Below are 27,058 nucleotides of genomic sequence, written 5' to 3'. Positions count from 1 at the left end.
AACGCTGTTTTGCAGTTCCCTTAGGTTCTCACCCTGGCCACAGTGGCACCAGCTCCCTGGGGCACCTTCCAGGTTCTGCAGGACAGCCACTTCACAGTGAAGTTCCAGGTTCCGAGCTTCTCAAGGCACCGTGCACCCAACGAGCTGTCATTCGTTCCCCTGGTCAGAAAGTTCAAAGGTGGTCCGGACAGTGTGCTTCCTCATCGAAAATTTCTAGTGCCTTCGTCAGGAATATCGCCAAACCCACTCCACCTCAACCTCACACGCCTGCACCAGCATCTTATCCCGTCAGCTGGCGCGCCGCGCAACACGTACCCATCGTTTATCAACCATCGGATCAAGACAACGGTCCAGCCTCGAAGCCATCAATACATAGTCACGTCCACATTGGCCCTTGAAACGCCATGCTGTCAAGGGCAGCTCGCATCGCGCGTCTGCAGCCCACTGCGGCGCAGCTCTACCGCTCTGTCGCAACACCAGCTGCAAGGAGACCTGAGTTCCTAGCCTCATCATGGACCAGGGGTTTTGCGCAGAACAATAAGCCGAAAGGTCCCTCTTCAGAAAAGCCGATTGACCAGCAAAAGTCTTCTGAATCGACGCAAGAGGAGACCTCGGCGTCGTCAAGTCCCGAATACAAAGCAGCGTACGAAGAGGCTGCCGAAGCTTCATCCAAGACATCCTCAACACAAACTCCCAAATCCGACGCCGAGAATGCCGCCGATAAGACCGAAGCTCCTGAGCCTGCCGCACCTACCGGCCCACTACCCGACCTCACCCAGGGAATCCCCTCCACCCTAGCATACGAGATGTCTGGTGCGACAAACAAGGCCGCGCTGGCTGCCCTCGCTGAAGAAGAGGCTGTGGCCCAGGGCGGCGGTCGCGGGCGTGGAGAGCTTCCCGACTCGGCATACGTCTCATCAACAGACAGGAAAAGACAGCAGTTTGCGAGCCGCATGTTTCTCGCCTTTGTCGGCTTCGGGGCTGCCGGTGCCGTCTACCTTGGCCGCAACTGGGAAGACAAGGCAGACGAGCTTCGGCACGCCGAGGATGCACCGAACGGATGGGGGTTCGGCGCTTGGTGGAACAGAGTCACCGCCCGTACCGGCGACTTCTTGAATTACTACCAGGAGCCTGCCTTTGAGAAGCTGCTCCCTGATCCCGATCCGTCTTTTGAGCGTCCCTACACCTTGTGTATCAGCTTGGAAGATATGCTCGTTCACAGTGAGTGGACTCGCGAGCACGGTTGGAGAGTGGCCAAGCGCCCCGGCGTTGATTACTTCCTACGTTACCTGAGCCAGTACTACGAGTTGGTTCTCTTCACGAGCGTTCCTTTTGCCATTGGCGAGCCGCTTGTTCGCAAACTTGACCCCTACCGCTTCATCATGTGGCCCCTCTACCGCGAGGCGACCAAGTACAAGGATGGTGAAGTTGTCAAGGTTCGTAGAATGCCCCTCAACCATGTTCTGTACTACCTCTAACCCGGATCCAGGATCTGTCTTACCTCAATCGCGACCTGTCCAAGGTGATCATTATCGACAGCAGCGACAAGCACGTCCAGAACCAGCCGGAGAACGCCATTGTTCTTCCCAAGTGGAAGGGCGAGTCCAAGGACAAGGAGCTTGTCAGCCTGATTCCTTTCCTCGAGTACATCCACACCATGCAGTACGGGGATGTTCGCAAGGTCCTCAAGTCCTTCGAGGGCAAGCACATTCCTACCGAGTTTGCTCGCCGCGAGGCGATTGCACGTGCCGAGTTCAACAAGCAGGTGGAAGCCAAGAAGAAGAAGGCGCCTTCAGGTATGGGCTTGCTGGGTGGCATGCTCGGCCTCAAGCCCTCCAACATGGCCTTGATGGTTGCCCCCGATGGTGAACAAAACCCCCACGAGGCTCTCGCTCAGGGTAAGATGCTCCAGGATATCGCCCGCGAGCGCGGCCAGCGCAACTACGAGATGCTCGAGAAGGAGATTCGCGAAAACGGTGAAAAGTGGCTCAAGGAGGAAGCCGCCATGCAGGAGAAGGCCCAGCAGGAAGCCATGCAGAGCATGATGGGCTCCTTCAGCGGATGGTTCGTTAAGGGCGATGACGCCAACAAGAAGCAGTAAAGAGGCTGCTGCCACGCACAACCAAAATCCCTTGGCTAATCAGCACATCTTGTGCTTTCCACAAAGACCCATTTCTTCTCTCCTCTTACCAAAACTATTTGTATTTGTATTATCAGGCAAGCTTGGACGGCGAGGAGGCGTCCCAACTTGCATATAGACTTGACGACGTGGGTCTGCATATGTACGAATCTCTGTATACTACTACATTGCCAGAACACCTCTATGAGGGAATGGCTCAATCAAAGTTGACGTACCAGTATGCGATGTAAAGCCGATCTGTAATCAAGTGGCCTAATTAAATCAAAGTAAAACCTAGGGGTTGACCCATTCCATTGCCAGGTTCTTTAGTTGATACACATTGTTCATTACTATAAGCCTATGGGTTTCCAGCCCATTGCTCGTTGCTCATCATCAAACATCGTAGTCAGTGCTACTATTCGCCATCATCACGTACCTCCAGTGGCCGGTACCAAATCAAGCTTTCCAAATATCCTTCATTGATCGAAACTCGGCTAGCTAACATGACTGTCTTGAGGCTGAGAATGCTTAAGCTGGGTGAGGGTTCTTTTTGATCCCTACTCTCGCACACTGCTCGCAGTTGGGGTTTGTGACGCATTGGAACCATCTGCCAATAGGTTAGTCTACTGGCAATGACTTGATCGCAACACCCTTTTGTGAAGAGTGTGAAATTGCAAAGTGCTAAGGATCCCACGTACCCGTCTCTATCTTTCCCTTTCAAGTCGTCGCAGCGGCAGGCCAACTGACAGTAGTGCCATAATGGATTGAATGGTGGCGTCTTTCCTGCCTCGATGAGAGGGTCTACTTCCGCGAGGGAGCTGGTGCCTGGCTTCTGTGGGGTTGGCGCGGCCAGACCGTGTGCCGTGAAGAGGGTGAAGAGTGTGAGTTGGAAGAAGCGCATGTTGTTACGGTATCAAGAACCGGGCTGTGAGTCTTGTATCTCAGAAGTGGTGTTGAGCGGTAAACATAGAGTAGAGTACCAAATGTTGCTGTTTCGAAGCCTCGAGTTTATATTGCAATGTTGGCTGATGTCGATGCTTTCAATCCATGTCCGCAACCTCGCCCTTGCCCTGGATTATATACCCTCAACGCCCGAGAGGAAAGACCACTTCCTTTTCCAGACTTTGATATTCAACCCGTAAGCCAGTATCGCCGCAAGATCATCTGCATCAATGTTTGCGGTTCACTCAGCATGAGGCTGCGCGAGGAAGTACAAGCTGGCACAGCAACAATGCTATCAGGGTGACAATGCTTCCTGGTCTGGTGACGATTTCTGTGTTTCTCGATATTCCCCAGATACTTCACAGCTCGAAAGACCAGCTCAGTACTGGGTGTCCTGGGATCGAAAAGGTCCGAGTGAGCTCATATGACCAAAGAAAGCATACCTGGACTCCTGTCGAATGTCGTGCAAAAGGTCGTACCAGTATAATCTCGATTGAAGGCGAAACAGCAACAGAGCAACACTTATAGAATCCATCATGCGATCTTTCGCCTTGTTCTCCCCGGTAAGCAGGGCAACCAGCGTCCAGCAAGGGAGGCCGGCAGGCATACTAGGGCATTAGACAAAAGACGTGCGACAAAAACGGCCTTTCAGTGCTGCCATGGAATTGGACTTGCTCCCACGGCACTTGTACGACGTGACAAGGTCGCGTTTTCGCGGAGTCGAAGCTACTTGACCCAGTCCAGCTGTTATCGTCTGGAACGTGTCGACATTATGTCCCCGAATGAATTGACACATTGCACACCTTCAGATGTAGTAACGTAATCATAAATCGCACAAAAGTTGTACGAGACCACATGGCGGTGAGACATCTCGCAGTAGATCAGGTACGCAGCGCAATCTGGCAGCCCTGCGCAGCGTCGTCCCCCATAGTTCAATGTTGACAAGTGGCAGAGAACACAGCATGATCTATTCTCATATTGCAAGTTGGACGTGTGAGCTGAACGCCTCAGCCATTGCCTCACCGCGGAGATGTCCCGACGTGTTGCCTTGGGGGATGTGTCGTGGAACTTGGGGTAAGGGGAAGCTGCTCAGTCATGCGCGACTGATGAAAGATATCCGTGACAGCTTGGGTGTACAAGCCCAAGGATCTATCACTGACAGCGCTGTCCTTATACTTATGCATCATCAAGGCGATGGACGGACACTGTTGCCATCGTAACGGAAAAGGACACACATAATATCACAGCATGCCGGATGGAAATTGCAAGAACGATGCGAGTAATGCTACAAAATGAGATTGTACACTAGAAATGAGACAAGGCTTTTCCTGGCCGGGTATTTGAGCAACATTATTATGAATTGGCCTCCCCGTTTTGAACCATCTTCTTTTCCCCCGGGACTGGTGCTGGTGCCGGTGCTGGTGCTGCAACGCTGGCACTGCTTGTCGCTGTCACGACTAGAACGCCGTACGCAACAAGCGCTACGACTGCAATGAGGTCGATGATGTGGACGAACCACCAAAAGTGCTGGGTGCCCAAGGCGCAGGTTGCATATTCAAATTGCCAGGTCCACGTGGTCTCGTCAAACCAGGCGCTGAGCAGACCTGCGTTGCCGCCAAAGTCGCCCATCATACTCCTGACCGTGATCTCCCTCAGCCCTGGAGCACCAGCTGCACCGACTGCGCCGCGACCCTTTGCGGTCGGCCAGGTTTCGACCTCCCATGACCGATCTTGTTGGTCTGGTTTCGTCTGGTTGATGTAGTGGTACGTGTCACAGCCCTCGTGATCGTGGCCGTTCAAGATGACGCCGCGGCGACCTTTGCCGTTGCCGGGCGCCTCCGTGTTACCGCTCATGCCAAAGATGCCCTCGAGGAAGCCCTTGCTCGCGTCAGCCGAGAGCAGGTTCTGCTCCTTGACTCCGCCACCGTCGTGATCGCCGTGGAAGTCGAAGAAGGGCGCGTCGACGCAAACACCTTCAGGCTTGTACAACGGGATGTGAGTCAGCACAACGGTGAAATGACCGCTGTATTCTACCGCCGCCGAAGTCTCAATGACTGCGTTGATGAAGGCATATGTGTCGTCTTGGAGGGACGTGTCCTTGGCCGGAGTATCCAAATTCATGTCGTTCAGGACAATGACGCGAATCTCTGGGGGGAGGCGATCGGACTCGGGATTTTGCTCGTCGTCCACAATGGTGGCGTTGAGTTTCGGGTCTTGAATGGGGAGCTCGAAGCGTAGCTCATAGTTCGCCTTGCCAAAGAGGCGCTCGAATCGGCCGAAGCGGTCCTGGTTGATATCGCCGGCGTAACCAATGTCGTGGTTGCCGGCCACGTTGATAACACGGCGCGGCCACACAGCAGAGGGCTCACCAGAGACGGAAAGGTAGTCGGTGAGGTCATACTCCATAGCTGGGAACACTGCGGCTTCGTCTGGAACCCTCTCGGCCCCTCGCACCACGCGATCCCAATACCGACGGCCGCGGCGCCGGAACTCTTCAATGCCAATCCACTGGCTGCCCAAGAGGTCCCCAAGCACGGTAACGTGGGTAGGGCGAGTCCACCAGTGTACGGTTCGGAAGATATGTGCCAGGTAAAAGTCGTTGCCAAAGAGGTCTATCCGCTTGCGAATGGACTCGAGCTCGTCAAAGACGTCCTCCAAGAAGATATCGACAATGTCGTGCAGAGAGTGACGAATGCGCTGGCGCAACGAGTGACTCGATCCAAAGGTCACATGGGACCATAGACTTCTCGCGTGAGGGAAGATTGGGCCATCGTGTTTTCGAATAGACGTGTCGCCCTCGAGCTGGGGGTCACCAAGCGCGAGAAGGCGGAAAGGCGCGGGGCGAGCTTCGCTTGATCGTAGTGGGATTGGTAGAGGAATATGTTGTCGCGCAGCTTCGAGGAAGGCAGCGGCACTGCTGTCGGCGACATGGCTCGGACTCGTCGATGCGCTGCCGGTTGGAGCGACAGGGAATGCGCATCCCAAGAAGACGGGATAGAGATAGAGCCAAAAGGTCGAGATTACCGCCAGCGGCAGCAGGAGGCGGAGGCCATGGCGGAGGAGGGCCACGAGGGACATGTAGACGGCAGCATGAAGCAGAAATCAATGACTCTGCAGCTGTGTTTGATGTCGAGCCTCCTTGTTGTGAGAAGAGGGATGTGAAGCCAAAAGAAAAGAAAGAATTAATATAGTCGTATGAATACAGTCGAGATGGAAAGGGAAAGGGAAAAAAAAAAAACAATAATACGGAGTAGTTCCTCCTGTTTCGTCCAGCTTTCCGTCGCAATTTGCGTTCGGGGGTGACATGGGACGGAACATATGTGTGGAAAAGGGGTCCAAATGGACCCAGCTACAGCGACAGCAACCCTGACCAGGGCGCCAGGCACTGTGTCTAGGCCCCTGGGCCCTGGGGTGCCTCTGTAGTGGAGACCATTTCACCTGCTGTAAGGCAAGGTAGCCGGGTCCAGGCCACCGACGTCATTTGTTCCAGGCACTGTCCCAGCCGTAAGGTAATTTCTTGCCTCGATGCAAGACGCGATGAATGCATCTTCCTACCAATTGCGGTTCAATTACACATGTTCTTTGAATTAAAACCAAAGCCACAAGAAGCCTTTAAACAGCGATATACCAATGAGTCCCCGATTCTGGGGGCCAGATGTGCTTGCTTACCTTACTCAAAGGTCTCCAGTCGTGGTAGTCATCATGAACTGTCCTAGGTACCTTAGCCTGCTAACTTAAAAACAAAAAAAACAAGCTTGTTTCGATGCCCAGCACATTTTGGGCCCTCGATTTACTATCTGTGAGTGTGAATTAGCCAAAGGCGGTATCTTTCATCGCCTGGTACTCATGCATCTGTGCAGACAGATGCTGCTGTGTGTCTATGAAAGGCCACTCCTTTCAAGTTTGACGCACACGATTCATAATTCTGCGACCCCATCGCCCAACGCCATGCATGTATTGTTTTTGAAATCCCAAGTGTTATCCATCATGCGTCCGACCCCATGCCCTCTTCATCGTCCATTTCATCATCCAGGGTCGGGATATCGACCAAGAACTCAGGCTCATCTGTATCAAACGAGAATGCGACAATGCAGTTGTCTTTGAAGCCCTTGCCAACTGGCGTATCGCTGTCAGAGATCTTGATATTCTTCCATCCTTGAGTCAAATCGGTGGCATTGACAGGCAGGGCATAAGCCAGTTGTACATCGCCCTCAGGAACGGCAGTCGTCTCGGGGGAAGTGTGGTTGATTGTAAGGCCATCGGGAAAGCGGTCACGGAGCACCTCGAGCAGCGATGTGGTTACTTCGGAGAATTTCTGTTGGCCGTCGACAAACATCAAGATGGTGTGCGCACCGTACTTGAAGCGCACCGAGAAGAAGGTCTCGTCGATCTGCTAATCAAGAGTGTTAGCACCATAATGTTAGATAAGGCAGCAAGCTATGTTCATACCATCTTTGCGAGGTGTACCTGTTCTACCTTAGGTACGGAGATTGAATGCAGGTTGTTGGAGGCGACGGTGGGACGTCGCAAACCAAGATGTTGGCTGGGGATCGTCGGTGGGTGCAGAATTATGGTAAGGTACCGGTAATCCGTACTTTCTTTCAGGTGGCAGCTGTCAGGTAAGGTAAGCAGCGGGGAAGTCGCGACCGACAGAGCTCGGGACCGCGGGGCACTTTCCCCAATGCGAAATCACATGACTTCGTGTTGTGCGAAGAGATGGCCCAAGCTCCCTGGAGCTGACGGATCACGTACTTCTGCGCCTGAGGTGAGCACATTGGTTGGCCGTGCATGCCGGTCTCCGTCACCAAAGTCTTCAATTACCAACAGCCACAAACTGTCCCCTCTTTCAAAATGCCTGATTACGCCAACGAACACCACCAGACACAACCCGAGACCGGTTATCCTCCCAGTATCGATCCTACGATGGCCGAACGACCGCAGATGACGTTGGCGGAGAGCCTCAGTTTCGGCCAGAAGCCTTCCGAGGCTCGCCTCTCCATCCCGACACCAGCACGTATCCCGCTCGCAGGACTCATTGGATTTGGTATCGGAACTACTTTGGGTCTCGCCCATGGAGGTCGCATAGCTCAGCTGCGCTTCCGTGCTGAGCACGCGCACAAGATGCCAACCACGACGACCGGATGGTACCTCTACCACAAGAGCAAGAACTATCACACCATGTATGGCGGCCTCAGGGAAGGCTTGACCATGGGAGCCAGACTCAGTTTCTGGACCCTCATGGCCTTTGGCTTGGAGAGCACTATCGACCGGTATCGAGGCCAGAGCGATCTCATCAGTACCGTCTCCGCCAGTTTGACCGTGGCCGGTACTTTCAGTCTGTGGAGTAGGTCAACTCCGTCTCATGCAGGCGCATGCATGCATTCGCGTACTAATCGTTCTTATTCACTCTAGATCGCTTCTCTCTTCCAACGGCAGCTCGCACAGCAAGATACGGTCTCCTGTTTGGACTGGTATACGGTGGATTACAGGACGCTGTTGGTCTTGCTCGGGGCCGCCCCATTGGCTATGTCGAATCTCTACGCAGACGGTTTGGATCTGGCAAGACACCGAAGGCCGATCAGCCTCAGAGTGTTTAATTCTGGGCTCTCCCCGAGAAATCGGTCCTCACTGCAAAGAATCATCCTTCAGGTGCTGTGCAACCACGGATCGTTGGTTGCGCCGAAGATCGCCGAGCCAAGCTTGCGTAAAGCAGAAAGCCCCGAAGCCGGCGCGTGACCTCTGCCTCGCGAAGGAGAAGGTATCCGCATGTTGTTGCGCCGCCCGATTCGATATGGCCCAGCTGGTCCTATGCCGCGCGAAACTGAGACAGTGTACCACAGGACATGGCCGCAGTACCCCACGCCTGCCCAAGTACCAAGAAGCCTGGCCATCCAGCTGACTGCAGATGGAATGTCACAAACACTAGAATGTTCGAGTCGCAGAATGTCCTGTTTGCATCGAAACCATCTTGATGGAACCTCGTCGCACCGCCATCAGAGGCCAAAGCCATTCGCCAATGGAGGCTTTGCAAATTGCACTGCATCATTGCCAGGGTCCGTCCCAACGCTCCGCCTCCGCATCCGGCTACAGTCGGCTGTCTCTATGAGGCACAAGACCTCCACGTGACGGGTCTGTGGGAGGAGATAAGGGGCTTGGTTCAACTTGACCAAAGCCATCGTTGGCTAGGTATCCGACCGGCCTCGGCGCACAGCAATACATCATCTTCTTGGCCATTGACCCTGGCCTACCTGAGATAACGGCACAGTCCATGAGACGGCCTTGGAACTGTCTGTGGATTCGGGCATCTTGCAAAGACTCCTAGATAAAGGCTATGTCATGTGTAGGATCGTCGAGTACATTACCTACCTTGTAGTACCCTCTCGCGCCGATTTTCCATGTCACTGAGTAAATAACTCTTCATCAACCGAATCTACCTTAGAATTAGGCAACCGCTGTTCTGCCCTACTCAGTTACCAAGCTTTGTTTCCTCAGCTCGCATTGATCATTGCATTTGCCAAGGCGTCCTAAGCCTCAGCTTCTACAAAGGGCGCGTTTGCGTTTACCTTGCGGTCCTAGAGCCGCGGTCATGCTTGCACCTACTCAATAATACAGCATTGCTCTTAGGAGAAGACCGTTGCATGCCGCCTTCCTAGCATCCGTCTCACGGGCTGGAGTTCGGCAACATGGCAGCTTCCCTCCCATGAGGACATTGGAAAGATCCATACATTCGTCTACGAAGCGGCCGTTATTGAATAATCAGCTCTTGGACGCAGACACGACACCTACACACCTGGCACTCGAACGTAAGACGCCATCATCGGCAATAATACCTTCATCACCTCCGTCAATGGGCCCACCAAGACCCTTATCCATCCTTCCACTGAACGTCATCGTCCGCTCCCTACTGACATCAACACTATCCTCCTCGCCTATCCTTCTTCCACCCTCACTATGGCTAATGTCCGTCCTTGCGCACGCTACCAATCCACTGCTCAACCCAGACAAGAACTCACTCTTGCGCTTCTTCCTAAAGAATACATTTTACGCACAGTTCTGCGCCGGAGAAACTCCAGCCGAAGTTGGTCGAACCATCAAGGGTCTCAAAGACATTGGGTTCTCGGGTGTCATACTGGGATACGCAAAGGAAGTTGTCTTAACCGACGCTCAGAAAAAGGAATTGGGTGCTTGTAGCCAAGGCAAGATTGCGGAAGAGTGCGTTTACAATGAGATTATTCCTTGGGCCACAGGTACCTTGAAGACAGTAAAGCTGGCAGAACCAGGAGACTTTGTTGCTCTCAAGTAGGAACCATTCATTTCCATCTCTCCGTCTCGATCCTTCAAACCACGGCTTCTGACTGTTCTGGCAGATTTACTGGTGCCGGCCGTCAAGCGCTATATTCTCCCGCAGAACGCTTGCCAAGTTCCGCCGCCCTGACCGACGCCATCAACTCCATCTGCTCTCTTGCTTCCGAGCGTGGTGTTCGCCTCTTGTTCGACGCTGAGCAGGCCTCTCTGCAGCCTGGTATCGACGATTGGACCATGGAGTACATGCGAAAGTACAATACCGCCCCAGGGCATGCCCTCATCTACGGGACGTATGGGGCGTACCTAAAGTCAACTCCAGAGACGCTCTCAAGACATCTTCGAGTCGCAAGAGAAGAAGGCTTCACCTTGGGCGTGAAGCTTGTGCGCGGTGCCTACATTGGAACCGACCTGAGACACCTCATCCACGACACGAAAGAAGGCACGGATGCCTGCTACGATGGCATTGCCGAAAGTCTCCTCAAGAAACAATGGGGAATGTTTTGCAGGGTGACCTCCGAATGCCTCCCATCAGCTTGGTCATTGCCTCCCACAATGCCGAGTCCGTCAGGCGGGCTCGAGAAATTTGTATCGACGGGGAAGCCAGTACTGAGGTAGCCTTTGCACAATTGCAAGGCATGGCGGACGAAGTTGGCTGCGAGCTAGTCTGTCCGACAGGGTCGGACAATATGCGGGAGCAGAAAAGAGCAGAGTCTCAGCCATCGAAGCGTACAAGTATCTCGTTTGGGGGTCGACTGGGGAATGCATGAAGTATCTCTTGAGGAGAGCGCATGAAAATCGGGACGCGGTACAGCGAACACGAAGCGGACGCAATGCGATGTTCAGTGAATTGGTGAGGAGAATGAAGAGTAGTATTGGGGTATCCGTCTAAACTGGCGCGCTTTTTTGGAATTCGAAATCGTTCGGGCTGCGAGGGGTTGGATCCTAGGTACTAGGTTAGATATTCCTCGAGACCTAGAGCCTAGCAATCGCGATTATATGACTTACGACAAATCCATTCAAGGAACAGAGGTGGATCACCTGTCTAGTTCACGCATGCGCCGGCGTAGTTTGGCACCTTATGCCGTGCGCAATGCCATTGCACCCAGAACTAGAGTCTCCAGCTGTTCTCTGCGCTCCGCTTCATCCTTGATGGCGTCGAGCCATGTGAGACCGTTCAACTTATAGTACTTGCGCACCTTGGCCCAATCTGTCGACGTCGAAATGGATTCGTCTGTAAACGGGGTCGGGGTACCCTGAAAGTTATCCTTGAGATGTTGCTCGACGTCTTGGGCAGAGGGCGGGCCGCTCGGGGAGGTGATCTTGACGACGATCACGTCCTTGGTCGACGGGCTGATACCATAGCGACGGTAGGCTTCTGCGATCTAATTACCAGTTAGTGCCTGACGACCAAAGTACCTGAAACCCAATTCTTGAATTGCAAGACAAGTCACCGTACGTTGTTGGCAGAGCTGAGGGATGCGACGAGTTCGGAATGGACGTTTGGGGTCTTGAGGCTGCCGTCAACCTTTGCGGTCACGGCCTTGAAGGCTGCAGCCAGGATATGGGTTCGGGAGACGGCCTGTTGAAGTTTGTGATCAGCAGTCAATTCCGGCGCCTACTGCTTAGTGCAGATGGGCTGTGTGCCATACCACGGAGGCATCGATCAATGCATACTCAAAGTCTGCGTTGCGGTCGAGCAGCTGTTGGTGCAAAAAGGCAGCATTCTCGATTTCCTTGAAGAAAGCGACGTGAACGACGTGATCGGCAGGCACGTGATCGATGGGTATGGTTTCAATGATGGAGGACGACATGTTTACTGCCAAGGTAGATGGAGACACAAAGACGTCAAGAATGAGATGGTACGACGGATGAGAACGGAGCTGTGAGTGCCGGGTTTGGGAAGCTGAAGTGTGGTCTGGTCGAAAAGTATCGCGGGGTAAAACTTGGGAAGACTGAATTTCAGTTGAAGTTTGTTATCGAGCGCACGATAAACTTGGAGGGGCACGGCGCAATGGCGGGGTTCCCTGCCATGACATGAGGTGACCACGTCAGAATTACGGGCAGCCAGCGCCTTAGCTGGGCCCACCTGCCCTACCTACCTATTGCTGAGGCATTGGCTGCAACTCAGGGCACCGCATTCTCACGATCCAAGGCCTTCCTCTTCATCCGATCATTCACTCACTCAGTCACTCTCTCTCACTCATGCCATGACTTGCTCGTTCATTCCCAGATACTCGCTGAGACACTCATTCAGTGATTTGTCCTCACTCAACCCTTGCCCCGAATATGTTCTTCATTCCTCCGTCAAATTGCATCTTCCCACCCCGCTTCGGCCATAGCTAGTGTCTTTTCCCTCTTAGCTTGCATTGCACGTGTAAGAGACTAACACGATCTCCCTTGAGGCTAAGAACCTTATTGAAGCCCTACTACCTGTTCTTGTTCTGTAGATATTAAGTTGTAGTTTGTTGTTCTTTTCATTATTCGATCCGGTAAAATTCCCCACGTCCTAGCAGCCTTATAAGTTAGAGTTTCCGCCCTAGTACGTCACCTAAGGTCTAGCATTTGCGCTTCTTTTATTCTCGGATTTCGGATGAGGTTTATTTTGCTGGGAAACTTGGACCCAAGATCTTCGACTCACTCGGTATATAATTTCGTTTTCGTTATTCTTGTCAAGCGCCAGGCAAAAGTGCACAAATGGGTACTTTATTCTTCAGCTATGACTGGTGTGCCTTGGAGAACAGCCGGAAGGGGCTCCGAATAGTCGTATCTGTTCGAGATCCAATCAGAGCTAAATTATCGACACGAATTTATCCATTCAATGTGAACAAAGTTGACTCTGAGTCACTTTGCATTGGTGAGCCACGTGAGAAGTCCAGACACGTTCTGGATTGAGCAGTATTGGCATATGATGAAGCAGAAATGCGTCACTTGGACAGCATTCTCATCTTCGACCCAACTTGTCGTCGTGTCTGCAACGGACATGTCAGTTGGCCCAACTCTTCGGACGCATCGACCTCTGGCATGGCCCTCATCATCCTCGGCAGCCCTGCTGTGACGCGGCACTCATGGGCTAGGTGAAGGCATGTTTCCGATGTTGATTGGGCTGCTCGTCTCCGCGATTCAGCCTTCAATAACAGGTCAACGATGACGATGTATACGCGCCATGTAAACGGTGACATCTGAGCTTGGGCAAAACTTTCATAGCCATAGACATCTGGTAGTGCTGTTCAAAGCCATCATCGAAGGGGAATATCTAAGAAGGCTTGACACTCTGTCTCTGGGCTGCATGTGCATGCTTTCATGAAGAGAGTGAGGGCAGTCGACTTACTCGAAGAAGAAATGTTGACTACGGTTCCATGTTCTCGGATTGACTTGCCGTAGGGCGTCTCGCTAATTAAGGCGTCTCATGTGGAACAAAGTAGACGTTGCCCGAATCCGGGACGGTACAGGTAGTTGTTTCCCTACATCTCCCAGCCATACCCGCGTGCCTTGTACCGTTACTTGGCTCTGATGAGTTCGCTCGGCGGCGTTGCCGCGTAGTCTACGAACGATGGAAGACTTGCCGCAAGCTGAGCATGGTTGGGCGGTACTTGGGCCGATACCTACGTTCGCAGGAAGGACACAAAGGAGGCTCGTGGGCTCCCTTTGAAGGATCCGGTCACGACAAGCCAAACTACGCTTTACAGTCTAGTGAGACATGGGCAGGACATCATGGGGCAGGGACAACGAGGCAGGCAGATGGAACCATGAACATATGGGTCTGCCGACCGTAAAGGAGGGTCGGTTGCAATCGTATCGAGCTGGTGGTAGGACAACAACGGACAGGCTGAGTCTGGACGGATAGTTTTGAGGGCTAGACTTTGAAATGTAATACATTCGTTCTCATTTTAGTATTAGTCTACGGCCTTGGCCCTGGCACTAGAACCTTGGAACACTGGGATCTCTCGTTCCCGTCCATTGTCGGCCGACGCCTCGATGCGCCACTTCATCGCTCATCGAATCTCATCGACTCGATTTTCTTTGGACCCAATCTTGAATCAAAGCGAACTTGAATTCGTACGCTTGGCCTGGCATGCTGAGAGATGCGCATCTTTCTTCCTGGTCTGCCTGTTTCACTCACTAGTAATTTCCTAAGGGCTCGGTGTTGAAAGTCGAATACCAAGTCCAGCATATCCTATTTCACATCTCATCACAATCATACCACTCTTACTCATGCCTTACAGACAACGAATGCCTGGTATCTGGATCGTTGGGTTACAGGCACTTGGTTCGAGAAAGACTTATTTACATCTTGCCGTTGAATCTTACGAGGATCCAGCACCACCACTCGTCCAATCTTACCAAGTCTCACTTCAGCCAGTGTCCAGACACCACACCTCTCACTCGTCTTACTTCCCTGTCTGAGCTACTGGAATGCGTTATCAGCCAGCCTGATTGGGAGTTTAGGTCTCATCAGGTAGATCTAGAGCACTGCTTCTAGACCGGCGCCGCGTGTCAAGCGTCAAGCTAATCAAGTGTCAAGCGTTCTTGGGATTGGCACGCACAGCTCTTGGTGAACGAACGGGTCAAGTGCGTCTCAGATCCTCAGTGAGTGAGGAGTTCAAGCTCAGTGAGGCAAGGTCCCTCACAGGCTCAATTACGGGTAGCTTGGTCTGGAACCCGCCCGCTGTACCGCCCTCCCGCATCCCGACAGGTCGGGAGCACCTCACCCCCAGTGCCGCAGTGCGTTTGCGTTTGCGTTTGCCATCAGCTCCCGCGCCCCCAGTTGCGTAGGTACCTTACATTACTGGCCCCTGGCACTGGATGCTTTTCCCCGGCTCTCCTTCCGGCACGCACCTCAGCAGCGCACAGGTCTCCTAAAAACGCGGCAACCTCCACCATCCACGGCAATCCCCGTCGCGACTTTCTTCCCGTCCCGCGCGTCGCCAGTGACACTTTATTCTTCGCTTCAATTTGCGCCAATTTCGAATTACAATTTGCTATCGAAAGAGAGGAGGAAGACGAAGACGAAGAGGGAGAGAAAACAATAGACCATGCCGGGTCGCCCACCCAAGCGACCGGCAGAAGCTGGCGATGCAGCTACTCCCTCTGAAGATGTCGCCTCCACCACACCCGCGCCCAAGGTGAAGCTGCCGAGACTCGACAAGGGCGGCCAGGAAGACTTCTCCTCTGTTGTCAAGAATCGCCTGTCGTCGTACACTCGGACAGGTCAGGCCTGCGACAGATGCAAGGTACGTCTTGACTGTTCCTCTTGAGTTCATACCGAGCTCTTCACGATACTACATAGCCCCATTATCACATTCCCGCTCGCATCTTTAGCCTCCCCGTACTAACCCTCGTGACAATAACTCTTAGGTCAGAAAGATTCGATGCGATGCCCTCCCCGAAGGATGCTCCCATTGCATCAGTCAGAATCTCGACTGTTTCGTCACCGATCGCGTCACCGGCCGAACCGAAAGAAGAGGCTACCTTCAAGAGCTCGAAAGGGAAAAGACCGACATGATGAACCACATCCGCGAACTCGAAAAGCTGCTTGAGAACAACGGCACCGAGGTCAAACCGTACCAATGGTCTCCGTACGCCATAAACTACCCGGCTCCTGGCGCAACCTATGACCACATGGGCAATGCCATCGAAGACCCCAACGAGAAGGATGCCTGGACCAAGGTCGGTTCCGTCTGGGTCAAGAACTACAACTACAAACCCGCCGGTGGTCGCTCATTCCCTCGATCGACGCTCGAATCACGTCCCGTCCATAATCATCTGGGCGTGGGCTCTGACAGTGCACCCCTTAGCTCAATCAAGGGCACTCAGCTGTCCATTCTGGGAACGACAATCGACGTCACCTCGTTCGATGCCCCCGACATTGACGAGCCCGTCCCAGACGCCAAGGATGCGCAGCCTCTGTATAACAAGTCCCTACAATCGTTCCTGCAGTCCAGTATGAACGTCAATCCTACAGTCAACATCGAGCTTCCTTCAAGGAGCGACGCCTTCACTTACTCTGAATGGTACTTTCTCATGATTTGGCCTTTTCTGCCAGTCCTGCACAAGCCTAGCTTCATGAACATCGTAAGTAGGCCTATGCCGATTCCAGTCTGTCGGCTCTGACCATCTACAGCTCACTCGTATGTACGACGAATCCGGCTACGAAGCAAGTGTGCCTGACCAGGTCATGGTACACATGGTTTTTGCCACCATTTACTTCCAATACGGCGTGCGAAACTGGGAACAGCAGGAAACACGATCCCAACTCAACGAACTGTCGAACAAGCATTATCACTATGCTTTGAGCAAAATGTTTGACTTGGCATCCTCGCAATCAGTGGCAGCGGTGCAGGCCATGGCGATGATCTGCGCTCACAGTCGTAGCTTCCCCAAGCCAGGGTGCGGCTCCATGGTCACCAACTTTGCCTTCCATCGCGCTATCGACCTGAACATGCACCGCGCCATGAAGGGACCAGGCGAGACGACGAATCTTGAGAACGAGATCCGTAAGCGCACTTGGTGGACCATCCTTCTCGTCTATGTCACTCTGAACGGGCGCCTTGGGCGGCCAATGCCTATCACGGTTGAGGAGTACGATGTCGAGTTTCCCGAGCCGATCGCCGACGAGGCCCTGACGCCAGACGGCGTCGATCCGTCGGTAACGACGCCTTGTACGTATCACGTTGGGCTGGCAGGCTTCAAGATCTTGCCATTATTCATGGAGATGTACTCCAACATCTACAGTGTCAAGCGCGACCCTAAGAGTTACGTTGATGTCGTCAACTCTCTAGAAGAACAGCTTCGTCTCTGGAAGGAAAACCTCCCCGAATCGCTCCAAATCAACCCAGGGCAAAATGAACATGAAGGCCGTATGTATGCCCTGTACATACAGATGTACGCCCTTGAGCTTCGATTGTGTCTACGCCATCCATCCGTGGCCATGACTACCGATCGCAAGTTTCTCCTCGAAAATGCCCGCATATGCGAAGAGACTGCTGCGCATATGCTCAATGCCGTCAAGAGCCTCGTGAAGCTCAAGTCTCTGGATACCACGTGGTACCAAATGGCAGTTTACGGTGCCGCCATTTTCACCACATTGGTCGCCCACTGGGAACGGAGGTTCGAGGCAACGCCTAATCAGATTGCAACCCTTCGAGAGGAGATGAAGGATTGGATGGAGATCATCAATGCGACTGTCTCCTTACTGGGTAAATCCTACTTCTGAATCTATCAATCGGAACTTGGAGACTAACCGTTCATATCTAGGAACTGGCGCACGTATCAGTAACGAAATCAGTGTCATTATTGAAAGGACAATCAGCTGGATTGAACACGACCAAAAACAAAAAGATTCGTCGTCACTTCCCCCAGCGATCAAGACCGAACCATCAACGGCAGAGGCGTCACCATTTCAACTTACGTCCCAGCCTCAAGCAGCGCAGGCCTTGGCTGCAAGTGCCGACGAAGCGGCTACAAAAGCATTCTACTCCGACGCGGAGAATCAGAATGGGACAACTCCGTACCCTTCTCTAGCTTACACCGAGCAGCCACCAAGCACCAACACCATGGCATCGACAAGTAATTTCGAGGTAAACAATGGATACGCGTATACGCCTGCGGCTACGCAGCCCACGAACGGGGAGGACAACACGGCTGAGACCAACCCACTGATTGCGTTCGCATCCCAAGCCACTCAGCATGTTGCAGACCCGGCCGGCTCTGCGGCTGCGGCGGAGCTCCTCTGGAGACAATCAGCATCACAAGGGAATACCTGGCAGGACTGGACAGCAGCAATGGCAGACAGCCAAGATAGATACAGCGCTAATGCCCTGTTGACCCTGGGCGGCGGGTCTAGGGATCCCACTTCTGTTACGGAGGCGGCGACAGCGGCCGATATGGCTGCTGTCACAGCCCCCGTCGGCCAATGGCCGCTCATCATCTTTGACGGAGCGGGGGCCCCAGGAGGACAGTAGACAGAGGTTTGGTTTTGATACACTTTCGAGCGTGTTCTGATATGTTTCTCTCGTTCATATGTTATCACGGAGCTACTTTAGGCGTCTACGCGGGGTCTCTTTCCAGACCAGACAACATGCTGCGGCTCAGCAAAGGGGGTAAAAGGATAGGGGACTATGGGCACGAGTCGAATGGTTCGACTTGGTATTTTGGGGTAATCCAAATGACCCCGATGGGTTTCGGCGTTTCATGGTCAATTTCACCAGCGATCGTTGCATGATGTAAACCCAGCAATACCCGGCTGCAAGCAAACAATGGGCAGCGTTTTATAGGCGTAATTTCAATAGTCCTATCTCCCTCAAGGCTTCATGCGGTTCTGCAAAGGTATGCGAACTATACAGTCGCTTTTAAGCAATAGTTCAAGCCGAAGCTTCTTCGCGGCGATGAAACCTACTACGTACTTTGAGAGTAAAGGCCGATCGGGTCTAGGGGAAGCAGGGCAGAACCTGAGACTTGTATGGTACCTCGCGAACGTCGAGGGCGATCGCTCGCAGCCTAGGGCTTGTAAGGCTTGGCAGTGGGTTTTCACTTGGCGAGTAAGCATTATGGAGAATTCAAAACCTTATTGAGTTATGATCATAGACCTTTGCCGTGCGTGGTTTTGGTCTCAAAAGATTGGTATCAAATGGCGCAACTAGGTGCTTAGGGGCTACTTCCCACTACGCATTCCAACCCCGTTCTAAATCTCATCTAAGATCAAACCCGCTTACAGCTTTCCGTCATTTGACATTATAGCGTCTCCTCACAAATCCTAGCATCATGTCTCCTTCCGAACATAATCCGCCTAGGCTGACTCCTTGCGGACGTGGGCGTGGGCGGGGTTGGTAGACTCAACCTGAATCTCGGCGGGAGAGCCCTTGGTCTCGCTCAAGTTGTCGTGGTTCAACTTCTTGTCAGAGTCATAATCGGTGACACCGAACAGAGCATCCATATGCTCCAGGGAGATACCCTTGGTCTCGGGGACGAAGAACCAGACGAAGAAGAACATGGAGAAGCAGAAGCTTCCAAAGATGAGATAGGTTCTGTCACAAACATTAGTTGAATGTTAATTTGAAGGAAGGTCCAAGCAGAAAATCACTTACCCGTAGCCGTGAGCACCGACAGTAGCCAGCATGTTCGGGACAGTACGGGCGACAATGAGGTTGAAGAGCCACTGGGTAGCAGCAGCAAGAGCGACATTCTGGGAGCGAAGGCGAGCTGCCGGGATCTCAGAGGCGTAAATCCAGCAGGCCGGACCCCAACCAAACTGGAAGAATGCGGCGAACAGGAAGATGGCGACCAGAGCCATGTAACCAGCACCAGGTACAGGCTCTCCGGCAATGGGCGGGGAGATGCGGACGTAAAGGCCGATGTAGAACATGCAGCAGCCTTGGGCGATTGAAGTCCAGAGAAGCGAGCGACGACGGCCAAGAGAGTCGGCCATGAAGAGCAAGAAGCAGATGCAGGCAAGAACCTTGACGATTCCGTAGACACCGGTTGACAGGAGAGGCGTGGACCGACCGCTGACACCGAGGTTCTTGAAGATCGTAGGGGCGTAGGTGTTGATTGCGTTGGTTCCCGTCATTTGCTGGCAGATCATGAGGAAGATGGAGATGAGAGCATGGTTGCGGTTGCCCTTGATGGTCCACATCTCCTTTTGCAGGTTCTTGAAGGTGGCGTTGCCAATGAGCTGTCTTTCTTGTTGGAGCTGGTCAACAATCTCCTGGAACTCGTCTTCAAGGTAGGGGTGGTTCTCGGGCAAGTTACGAAGAGTGGAGAGAATCTTCTTGGCCTCTTCCCACTTGTCCTGGCGAGCCAGCCATCTGGGAGATTCGTTGCAGAAGAGCATGCAGATGAGAAGCATCAGACTGGGCAGACCCTGGATGGCGAGAGGAAAGATGTACATGGTCTTTCCCGTCAGGTTGACCTCGGCGCCGTAGTTGATCCAGAAGGCAATCATGCCTCCTGTCACGATGAATAGTTGGTACATGCCAGTGAGGAGACCGCGAATGGCACGAGGCGCGTTTTCGGAGACGTAGAGAGGGTTGATGGCAGAGGCACCGCCGACACCGAGACCTGCGATGAAGCGACCGACGAAGATGGCAGCGATTCTACCGGAAGAGACAGCCTGGAGGACAACGCCGACGAGGATGATGGCAGCGACAGTAACGAGACACCACTTGCGACCGAATCTGTCTGTCATGGGGGAGGCGAGAAGAGCACCGACCAAGCATCCGGCTTGGAGAGTAGACACAATGTTACCGGTCAAGTTGGCAGTTTCCACGGGCTTGGCATCCTTGAGTCCGTAGTCGCTATGGGTGGATAAGTCAGTTTATTGGTACTTGATGATGATATATGCTCTCCAAGCCGACACTTACTTCTTAAAGGGCTCCATTACAACGACACCACCAATAACGGAGCTATCCCAACCGAATGACATGGCGCCGAAGCAGGCGGAGGCGGCGAGCGCGAAGACTCTCCAGCCGTAAATTTCTGCGGGGTCCGTCTCCATGGACTCATTGTGGACGATCTTCTTGAGAATCTTTTGCATCGCCGTCATGTTGGGCGGTTGGTGTTGCTATCGCAGTTGAATGACTGGTGGCCGATGTGACACGACACCCTGTGATGGTTGGATCTCGAGCCAAGGTGAGTCAGCTCAAGATGTGATGAGGGGTGGGTGATGGGTTGAGGACTGGATGAGGAGACGAAGCGACGAAGAGAAGAAAGCGAAGATTCGAGGGTGTGGGCAGCCGGCCCTGATATATCGGAAATCTCTAATGGTGTTTTCCCTCTTTTGCTGATCAGGACCCTCGTCTTTTTCCCCAGATGGGTGGAAACCCGGGGACCCCTCACTGTCAGAATAGTCAGCAATTTGCCATCTCACATGTAGCAAAGAGTAACCTGGGGAAAAGGGGATTGGAGGTGCTGGTGAGGAGTAACTGTTCAGAGAGCCATGGTCGCAATCGATCCTGTGCGTCTCCCAGCCCGTCCAGAACCCAAAGAACCCCTGCTGCAATCCTATCTTGTCTAGTGTAGCTCGTTCGTCCGCTCATCTGTGCCTCTAAACCCCAGAAAACCGAGCCTCAACGAGTACCAAGACGGACGGTGAATTGTCCATGAGATTTTTCCGCCATTCAGAAGGGACGGAGAGGACAGCCCGATGGTGCTGGACCGACGGGGGCGGCAGAGGAACGTCTTGGCTCTTGGGAGAGGGGGACCTATTCGGTTTTGCGATCAGCCGACCAGGTCGTGCAATTGGAGGCTTCCGGCAAAGGGTGGGATACGGCAAGCATCTTAGGGGGTGTGTAGTAACTGTGGTGGTTGTGGTGGTGGAGGTCGACCGTCGAGGTGGCCGGATGGGATGCAGCAACAAGCATGGCATGGCTGGGCTAGTCTCAGAAACTAGGCTTGGCAGGCTAAAGGCAGAACGGATGGCACTCTACTCCGTGGTCGAATGGACGACAGGAACGACGCTCGAGTATACGAGGGTGCGAACCCAGGGGAGACCAACATCGCAGCCGTACACTAGAAGGACCTTGGTGAAAGATGGAAGCATCCACGTGCGCATCCTACCTACTTTTCGGATACGTGATGGCCTTGAGCTCGTCGCGGTCGGTAGTCTGATAGTATGGTTCTCACGGTTCATCTATACAAACCATGAACTTGATAAGGGAGCTGTGGGGAAGCTTGAATGCGGTGTGAAGGTAATGAGATGAAAAGATGGATAACCTTGTCTCCTAGGTTAGCTCCCATATGCCTTGAAATGCTTCATCATGGCAATGAAAGAAACAAAACGCCTGCTGGCTGCAGACCAGGGGCGTATGCTAACAGTTCAAGCTTGATAGTAATAGACGTGGCTCTCTGGGGCCCCAGAGGAGAGTCCCGTCCTTCCCCAGGTGCCCCAGGATACGGAGTACGCACAGCGGAGCAAGAATAAAGTATCCGTATGCTTGCTAGGACGAACGGCTCTCCGAACTGTGGCTATTCTGGTTATGGTTTCCGTCGCCGAAATGTGGACCGCTCCTTGCAGCGAGCAAGGCGCGTGATTTGCTGGAAGATGCGTCTCTGGTTGTCTCCCCCATCACAGTATTTAGGCTACTGGCGAAGGTGGAGAAAGAGGGACGAGGCAAAAAGGCAAAGAAATAAGAGCGTGGGCCGTAGAGTTAGACTGCCATGAATGGCTGTACAAATCGAGTGTAGACCAGGGAGCAGACATTTAGTGCGCTGGACTTGGTTTAGTCTCTTCTTCACTGCGTATGCGTTGACAGGGAAGTCCGGGCATGGGACGATGTATCCATACAGGGTTACAGGAACACAAACACAAAGAGCCAAAGAGTCTCTGACAACCAGTGACAGGTGAAGTAGGCATCTTTGATAAATAGGTACTCCATAGAGCCTACTTGGTTCCGGCGCCTCCCACACCTTTCATCCCACGTCCCGGACTGGTTTCTGCTCCATCCAATAGCCCATTTGTCGACCCATCCCCGTACGGTGGATTCTGCGGAGTAAGGGCGCGGGTAGGAGAAATGGGGTTGGAGAGGTGGAGATGTGTTGGAGATCGCGGGGGTGGTCAAGAGGAGCCTGAGGAGGTGGGTGAAGTGGCACAGACAGACTTGACCTTGTGGGCGAACACAACGTCAGCAAGTCAACAAGCAACAAGCAACATTTTGACTTTGTCAAGAGACGAAGAATGACTTTATCAAAGTAGATCGCGCCTCTCAGTTGACGCTTGACCATAGCTAGACTAAGCTCGTCCGTAGATGTCTTCATTCAGCGAAGGCACAGTCTAGACTCTTGTTGGGCTTCTGTCTCATTTGTTGTCTGAGCTCAGACTCGATCTGGCACTTTTTTGATGACCTTAATGACTATTCCAGCCAAGGTAAGATAGATCGTGATTCGACCAACCACCCGCCAAACACGATTTGAGTCTGGGGTTCCAACGGCCATTCCCATCTTTCGCGACACCACCCCGACTTCGTGGCGTTGGATCCTAAGGCTTGGCAACAAGCCATGAAGCTCATTCATTTGACGGAAAAATTAATCCGCGTTTCTGACCTGAAGGACCGGATCTTTCTAGTCTGATTCTGCCAACACTCTATTTTTGAAGTTTTCCAATCTTTCTCTGGTACGTACGTTGACTTGCTCTCGTATTTGATAGTTGGTCCAACTTAATATTCGTCACCAAGTGTACATGTAGCTGTAGATATTCCAGATATGTTCAAGACACCACACGCTAAGTGAGCCACTCCGGTCGCCTTCGGCCAACATCATGCGATGCCACATACCAATCCCTCCCCTTATGTCTGTCTGGTTCCGGATCCGAGTCCTCGGGCCCTGCTAGACCTGTCATGCCCTGCACTGCTTCTGTTGGCGCCTCCTTTGCAGCTGTAGCTATCCATGAACCAATAGTCCGGCATGTGCCGTACCATCGCAGGCCAGGGCTATGGGACTCGGGAGTGCATCCTTCACGGCTGCCTCGTGGCCTTCAGACATGATTAGAGTTCCCCAAGTGGACTGTGAAGTTATTCTAGTCCATGAACTATCGGAATTCTTTTGATCTGGTACTAAAATTTCGACTCAATGTCGGCGCGTCGCTGTATCGTCATCGCGAACGATTCTCGTATAGAGACAGGACGGAAAAATTTCGTCCTCCAAGACCCGACGTTGAAAACATATGCAAGCCACTCCATGAGCCTCTTCGTTTCTCCTTTCACTCCCGTTCCCTCGATCGTGCCACGCCAAGCCCGCGCATTCCTGTGCCACCTCTCACATCCAACGCCAAGATAATCCAGCTCGAACCAAGCCCCCCGCTTTTGCTTGTCCCTGACCTGCCTGCGCTGACGAGCCGGGATGTCACTCAACGAGGTGCATCGTCTTCAAGCCCCTGTGGTCACTGTATTGGGTCGGGACCCGGCTCACCGCACATGCGTTCTCAACGGGAACGCGTTCCAGCAAGACGCCATCATCTCCTTCAAGGGTTGGCAATATGCTGTGTTCTACAGTAGCTGCTCTTCCTCAGGTCTAGGTGATGACACTCAGCGAGAACCTCTCTTCGTCTGCATGAGTCGGCGTAAACTACCCAACTCTGAGTGGCAAACGATAGTTTTCGACGATTATGACCAGACCACTGATGATGGCCACAATACCGTGCAGATGGGCATCTGTCCAGGCGATGGTACCATCCACCTATCTTACGACCATCATTGTGACACGTAAGGTTGCTTCTCATTCTCATTGAATGCGACAGCTTTAAGCTGCAAAACCATTAGGGAAGGACAACCGTCGCTGACAGATTCCCAAAAGCTTGAGGTATCGGCGCTCCATCAAAGGCATTGCCAGTGATCCAGAACTGTCCCGATGGACCAAAGACGTATTCACTTCGACTCTCGATTACATTCCTGGCATTACACAACCTCATGAGAACTTCGGCTACGTGACCTACCCGCGATTTGGTGTCTTGGGCGACGATATGTTCTTCTCCATAAGGAATGGCAAAGCTGGTCTTGGAGATGATCTACTGTACATATACCATGCCGCAACAGGATTGTATGAGTATGCTGGAAAACACCTCAAAGGCATCCAGAATAACCCATACGTTCATGGCATGGATCACCGTGATGGTAAGCTACACATCACATGGGTGTATCGCGGTTTCGTACACTATGACGGATGGGATGATCCTCTAGATATGAAACACAAGCAACAAGCCGGACCCAATGGCGCCGATAATAACTATAACATCTGTTATGTTTATAGCGACGACGGGGGTTACACATGGAAGAACGGGCACGACAAGACCATTGCTTCGTTGAGAGATGGAGGCTCGATTACACCTGATTGTCCTGGTCTTGTTGCCTTTGATATTCCTAAGGGGCGAGGTTTGACAAACCAAGAGGCACAGGCAGTCGATCAGGACGGCGGGGTGCATGTTCTCAACCGCGACACGATGGATGCAGAGAATCTATGGAAGCATTACTATCGATCTCCCAATGGCAAGATGACGACACCCAGCTTTTGTTTTTACAGATTTCATCGTTCAAAGAGATTTCAGCTAACGAGTATTCTTGAGCAGGAAGATGGACTCAACATGCCATCGGGCCAGTACCTAGTCCTCGACGCGGCCGCCTAGCCATCAGCAAAACCGGTGACCTCTTCCTGATTCTACCCGACCCTACCAACTCATCTCTCCGTATCCTCAAGTCATCAAAAGCAAAAGACTACGCTGAGTCAGTAGAGGTCTGGCGTGGTGTTGGCTTCATGGGCGAGCCGCTCGTGGATAGCAAAAGACTCGAGGAGGAAGATGTTTTGTCCATCTTCGTCATTATCGTGTCGGCGACCTCATCGAAAGACCGCCGAGTTGCCGTTCTTGACTTCCAGATCTAGAGCTGATGTACGGTGAAGGAGAATCAGATGAAGTTGGTTCGTTGCCGGGATGGTGAGAGACGCGCATCGAGGAAACGCAATGGCCTAGGTCTGGGTGGTGAGCCACAGGTTGTTGCACATCACCTTCTCGGAAATTTCGCGGCAGATGCCATCTCATTACTTTAAAGGGGCGGAGGCGCAGACGAAGACGGCGGGAGACCGTCGGACGATTACGGGGCCTTTGGCCATAGTCAATCCAACCTCGGAGTGCCGAAGTTCCATCTCCGGCGTCCAACACAACATTAGATACTGTAGATGAAATAGAGCTCTCCAGTGATCATCATACAGTGGATTTTTGACCCTCATTTCAGAGTTGTGCCAAGAGTCATCGCAAAAACTTAGTATGTCGCATTTCGCCCCCAAGTCCCCATCTCATTGGAGGACTTTAATCCTCGAAAAGACGAGAGACATGGCTCTGATTGTGATGAAGCTCGTCCTGTTGGGATGATCAAAGGGATGAGAAAAAGCCGTTCCCGCGCAGAGTTTCGCCCACTGCGAAATCATTCCTCCTCGCCAGGCTCACCAACTGACCTATCTCCCCTGGTTCGTTTCTCTTGGCACGACAGCCTTGCTCCAAACCCATCCGCCGATGCCAATCATTTCTCCTGCTTCTCATCAGCCACCATCTGCACCTCGGTTTCTTGAGCCCGAGAAGAGACGGTGTTCTTCCACTCCCACATTCCTTGTCCTGGTTCTTTGCCCAGCGCCCAGAGCAACGAAGCGCGCCGGATGCCCGCGCCGCTCTGGGCAGATTCTAGGGCCTGCGTGGGAGAGATGCTAGGACCTTGGCATAAACCAGATGGCTTGCCGCATGCCAAGGAACCTTTCATATGTTAACATGGTTTGTATTGGAGGAATGAAATTTCACATGGGAGAGTGTGGCCGGAAGTGGGTGCGAGTGAGAGGTGAGTAGAGCTGCAATTGTGGAGGACAATTCACAATTGCATTTTAGCGGTCCAAACACGGCGCGTCTTAGATGAAGACTCAACTCTTGGCACTTCGGAAAAAGGCTCAGTAAGAAGCGATACTAATCCTTAAGCGAATCGCTCATACGGAAAAGGGTATTGTCGACGATGCACACGGAAAAAGGGTGGGACAGGTCTAATCGTCATTCAAATGCTGAGTCTTATTATTCAATATAGACAATGCAACTATATTCCCGTCATCATCGCTCATAAATGTCCGCCAATATGCTACGAATAAGAATTATGTATAAGAAGTAGTGACCAAGTCGTCACATGGATTGTCCTGATGAACAATCAACAAACAACCCTCAGTTCTCTTTCCCTT

The 27,058-nt window shown here is 52.7% G+C and overlaps 9 protein-coding genes across 9 annotated transcripts; 5 read left to right on the top strand and 4 right to left on the bottom strand.

The window, feature by feature from the left end:
• Nucleotides 1–101: 101 nt before the first annotated feature.
• On the top strand, nucleotides 102–2,357 carry HER10_EVM0011258 (NLI interacting factor-like phosphatase). Its single transcript, XM_035480694.1, has 2 exons — nucleotides 102–1,436; nucleotides 1,490–2,357. The coding sequence occupies exons 1-2, from the start codon at nucleotides 405–407 to the stop codon at nucleotides 2,099–2,101; spliced, it is 1,644 nt and encodes a 547-aa protein (XP_035337699.1). The 5' UTR covers nucleotides 102–404; the 3' UTR covers nucleotides 2,102–2,357.
• A 1,979-nt stretch (nucleotides 2,358–4,336) lies between these two features.
• HER10_EVM0000591 (uncharacterized protein) lies at nucleotides 4,337–6,354 on the bottom strand. Its single transcript, XM_035470365.1, has one exon. It carries the CDS (start codon nucleotides 6,137–6,139, stop codon nucleotides 4,415–4,417), a length of 1,725 nt encoding a protein of 574 aa, XP_035336823.1. The 5' UTR covers nucleotides 6,140–6,354; the 3' UTR covers nucleotides 4,337–4,414.
• A 266-nt stretch (nucleotides 6,355–6,620) lies between these two features.
• On the bottom strand, nucleotides 6,621–7,678 carry HER10_EVM0009321 (uncharacterized protein). The gene is made up of 2 exons (XM_035478811.1): nucleotides 7,511–7,678; nucleotides 6,621–7,454 (listed from the first exon to the last, which is right to left on the bottom strand). Exons 1-2 carry the CDS (start codon nucleotides 7,511–7,513, stop codon nucleotides 7,047–7,049), a joined length of 411 nt encoding a protein of 136 aa, XP_035337524.1. The 5' UTR covers nucleotides 7,514–7,678; the 3' UTR covers nucleotides 6,621–7,046.
• Nucleotides 7,679–7,984: 306 nt separating this feature from the next.
• Nucleotides 7,985–8,658, top strand: HER10_EVM0000710 (uncharacterized protein; the record flags this gene model as incomplete). Its single annotated transcript, XM_035470479.1, has 2 exons — nucleotides 7,985–8,405; nucleotides 8,474–8,658. The coding sequence occupies 2 exons, from the start codon at nucleotides 7,985–7,987 to the stop codon at nucleotides 8,656–8,658; spliced, it is 606 nt and encodes a 201-aa protein (XP_035336832.1).
• Nucleotides 8,659–9,761: 1,103 nt separating this feature from the next.
• On the top strand, nucleotides 9,762–11,255 carry HER10_EVM0002043 (proline dehydrogenase; the record flags this gene model as incomplete). Its single annotated transcript, XM_035471770.1, has 4 exons — nucleotides 9,762–10,360; nucleotides 10,429–10,863; nucleotides 10,899–11,032; nucleotides 11,062–11,255. 4 exons carry the CDS (start codon nucleotides 9,762–9,764, stop codon nucleotides 11,253–11,255), a joined length of 1,362 nt encoding a protein of 453 aa, XP_035336944.1.
• A 187-nt stretch (nucleotides 11,256–11,442) lies between these two features.
• On the bottom strand, nucleotides 11,443–12,177 carry HER10_EVM0007896 (uncharacterized protein; the record flags this gene model as incomplete). Its single annotated transcript, XM_035477436.1, has 3 exons — nucleotides 11,443–11,748; nucleotides 11,823–11,945; nucleotides 12,016–12,177. 3 exons carry the CDS (start codon nucleotides 12,175–12,177, stop codon nucleotides 11,443–11,445), a joined length of 591 nt encoding a protein of 196 aa, XP_035337400.1.
• Nucleotides 12,178–14,706: 2,529 nt separating this feature from the next.
• HER10_EVM0002335 (uncharacterized protein) lies at nucleotides 14,707–18,665 on the top strand. The gene is made up of 4 exons (XM_035472051.1): nucleotides 14,707–15,597; nucleotides 15,722–16,438; nucleotides 16,488–17,562; nucleotides 17,621–18,665. Exons 1-4 carry the CDS (start codon nucleotides 15,400–15,402, stop codon nucleotides 18,325–18,327), a joined length of 2,697 nt encoding a protein of 898 aa, XP_035336969.1. The 5' UTR covers nucleotides 14,707–15,399; the 3' UTR covers nucleotides 18,328–18,665.
• A 329-nt stretch (nucleotides 18,666–18,994) lies between these two features.
• Nucleotides 18,995–21,625, bottom strand: HER10_EVM0011659 (uncharacterized protein). The gene is made up of 3 exons (XM_035481083.1): nucleotides 20,725–21,625; nucleotides 19,450–20,658; nucleotides 18,995–19,389 (listed from the first exon to the last, which is right to left on the bottom strand). Exons 1-3 carry the CDS (start codon nucleotides 20,904–20,906, stop codon nucleotides 19,152–19,154), a joined length of 1,629 nt encoding a protein of 542 aa, XP_035337728.1. The 5' UTR covers nucleotides 20,907–21,625; the 3' UTR covers nucleotides 18,995–19,151.
• Nucleotides 21,626–24,196: 2,571 nt separating this feature from the next.
• Nucleotides 24,197–25,729, top strand: HER10_EVM0010224 (uncharacterized protein; the record flags this gene model as incomplete). Its single annotated transcript, XM_035479691.1, has 4 exons — nucleotides 24,197–24,558; nucleotides 24,650–24,798; nucleotides 24,844–25,362; nucleotides 25,449–25,729. The coding sequence occupies 4 exons, from the start codon at nucleotides 24,197–24,199 to the stop codon at nucleotides 25,727–25,729; spliced, it is 1,311 nt and encodes a 436-aa protein (XP_035337614.1).
• Nucleotides 25,730–27,058: the final 1,329 nt, after the last annotated feature.

Source organism: Colletotrichum scovillei (genome assembly GCF_011075155.1).
Source record: "Colletotrichum scovillei strain TJNH1 chromosome Unknown Contig00002, whole genome shotgun sequence".
NCBI lineage: Eukaryota > Fungi > Ascomycota > Sordariomycetes > Glomerellales > Glomerellaceae > Colletotrichum > Colletotrichum scovillei.
The sequence above is the reverse complement of the archived record's forward strand: the minus strand, read 5'-3'. Positions and strand labels throughout refer to the sequence as shown.

Coding starts and splice junctions, on each gene's coding strand:
- HER10_EVM0011258 (XM_035480694.1), top strand. CDS start 405: ATGCTGTCAAGGGCAGCTCGCATCGCGCGTCTGCAGCCCACTGCGGCG. Junction 1,437..1,489: donor AGGATGGTGAAGTTGTCAAG/GTTCGTAGAATG, acceptor ACCCGGATCCAG/GATCTGTCTTACCTCAATCG.
- HER10_EVM0002335 (XM_035472051.1), top strand. CDS start 15,400: ATGCCGGGTCGCCCACCCAAGCGACCGGCAGAAGCTGGCGATGCAGCT. Junction 15,598..15,721: donor AGGCCTGCGACAGATGCAAG/GTACGTCTTGAC, acceptor AATAACTCTTAG/GTCAGAAAGATTCGATGCGA. Junction 17,563..17,620: donor TGCGACTGTCTCCTTACTGG/GTAAATCCTACT, acceptor GTTCATATCTAG/GAACTGGCGCACGTATCAGT.
- HER10_EVM0000591 (XM_035470365.1), bottom strand. CDS start 6,139: ATGTCCCTCGTGGCCCTCCTCCGCCATGGCCTCCGCCTCCTGCTGCCG.
- HER10_EVM0011659 (XM_035481083.1), bottom strand. CDS start 20,906: ATGACGGCGATGCAAAAGATTCTCAAGAAGATCGTCCACAATGAGTCC. Junction 20,659..20,724: donor GTAATGGAGCCCTTTAAGAA/GTAAGTGTCGGC, acceptor ATCCACCCATAG/CGACTACGGACTCAAGGATG. Junction 19,390..19,449: donor GTCGGTGCTCACGGCTACGG/GTAAGTGATTTT, acceptor TGTTTGTGACAG/AACCTATCTCATCTTTGGAA.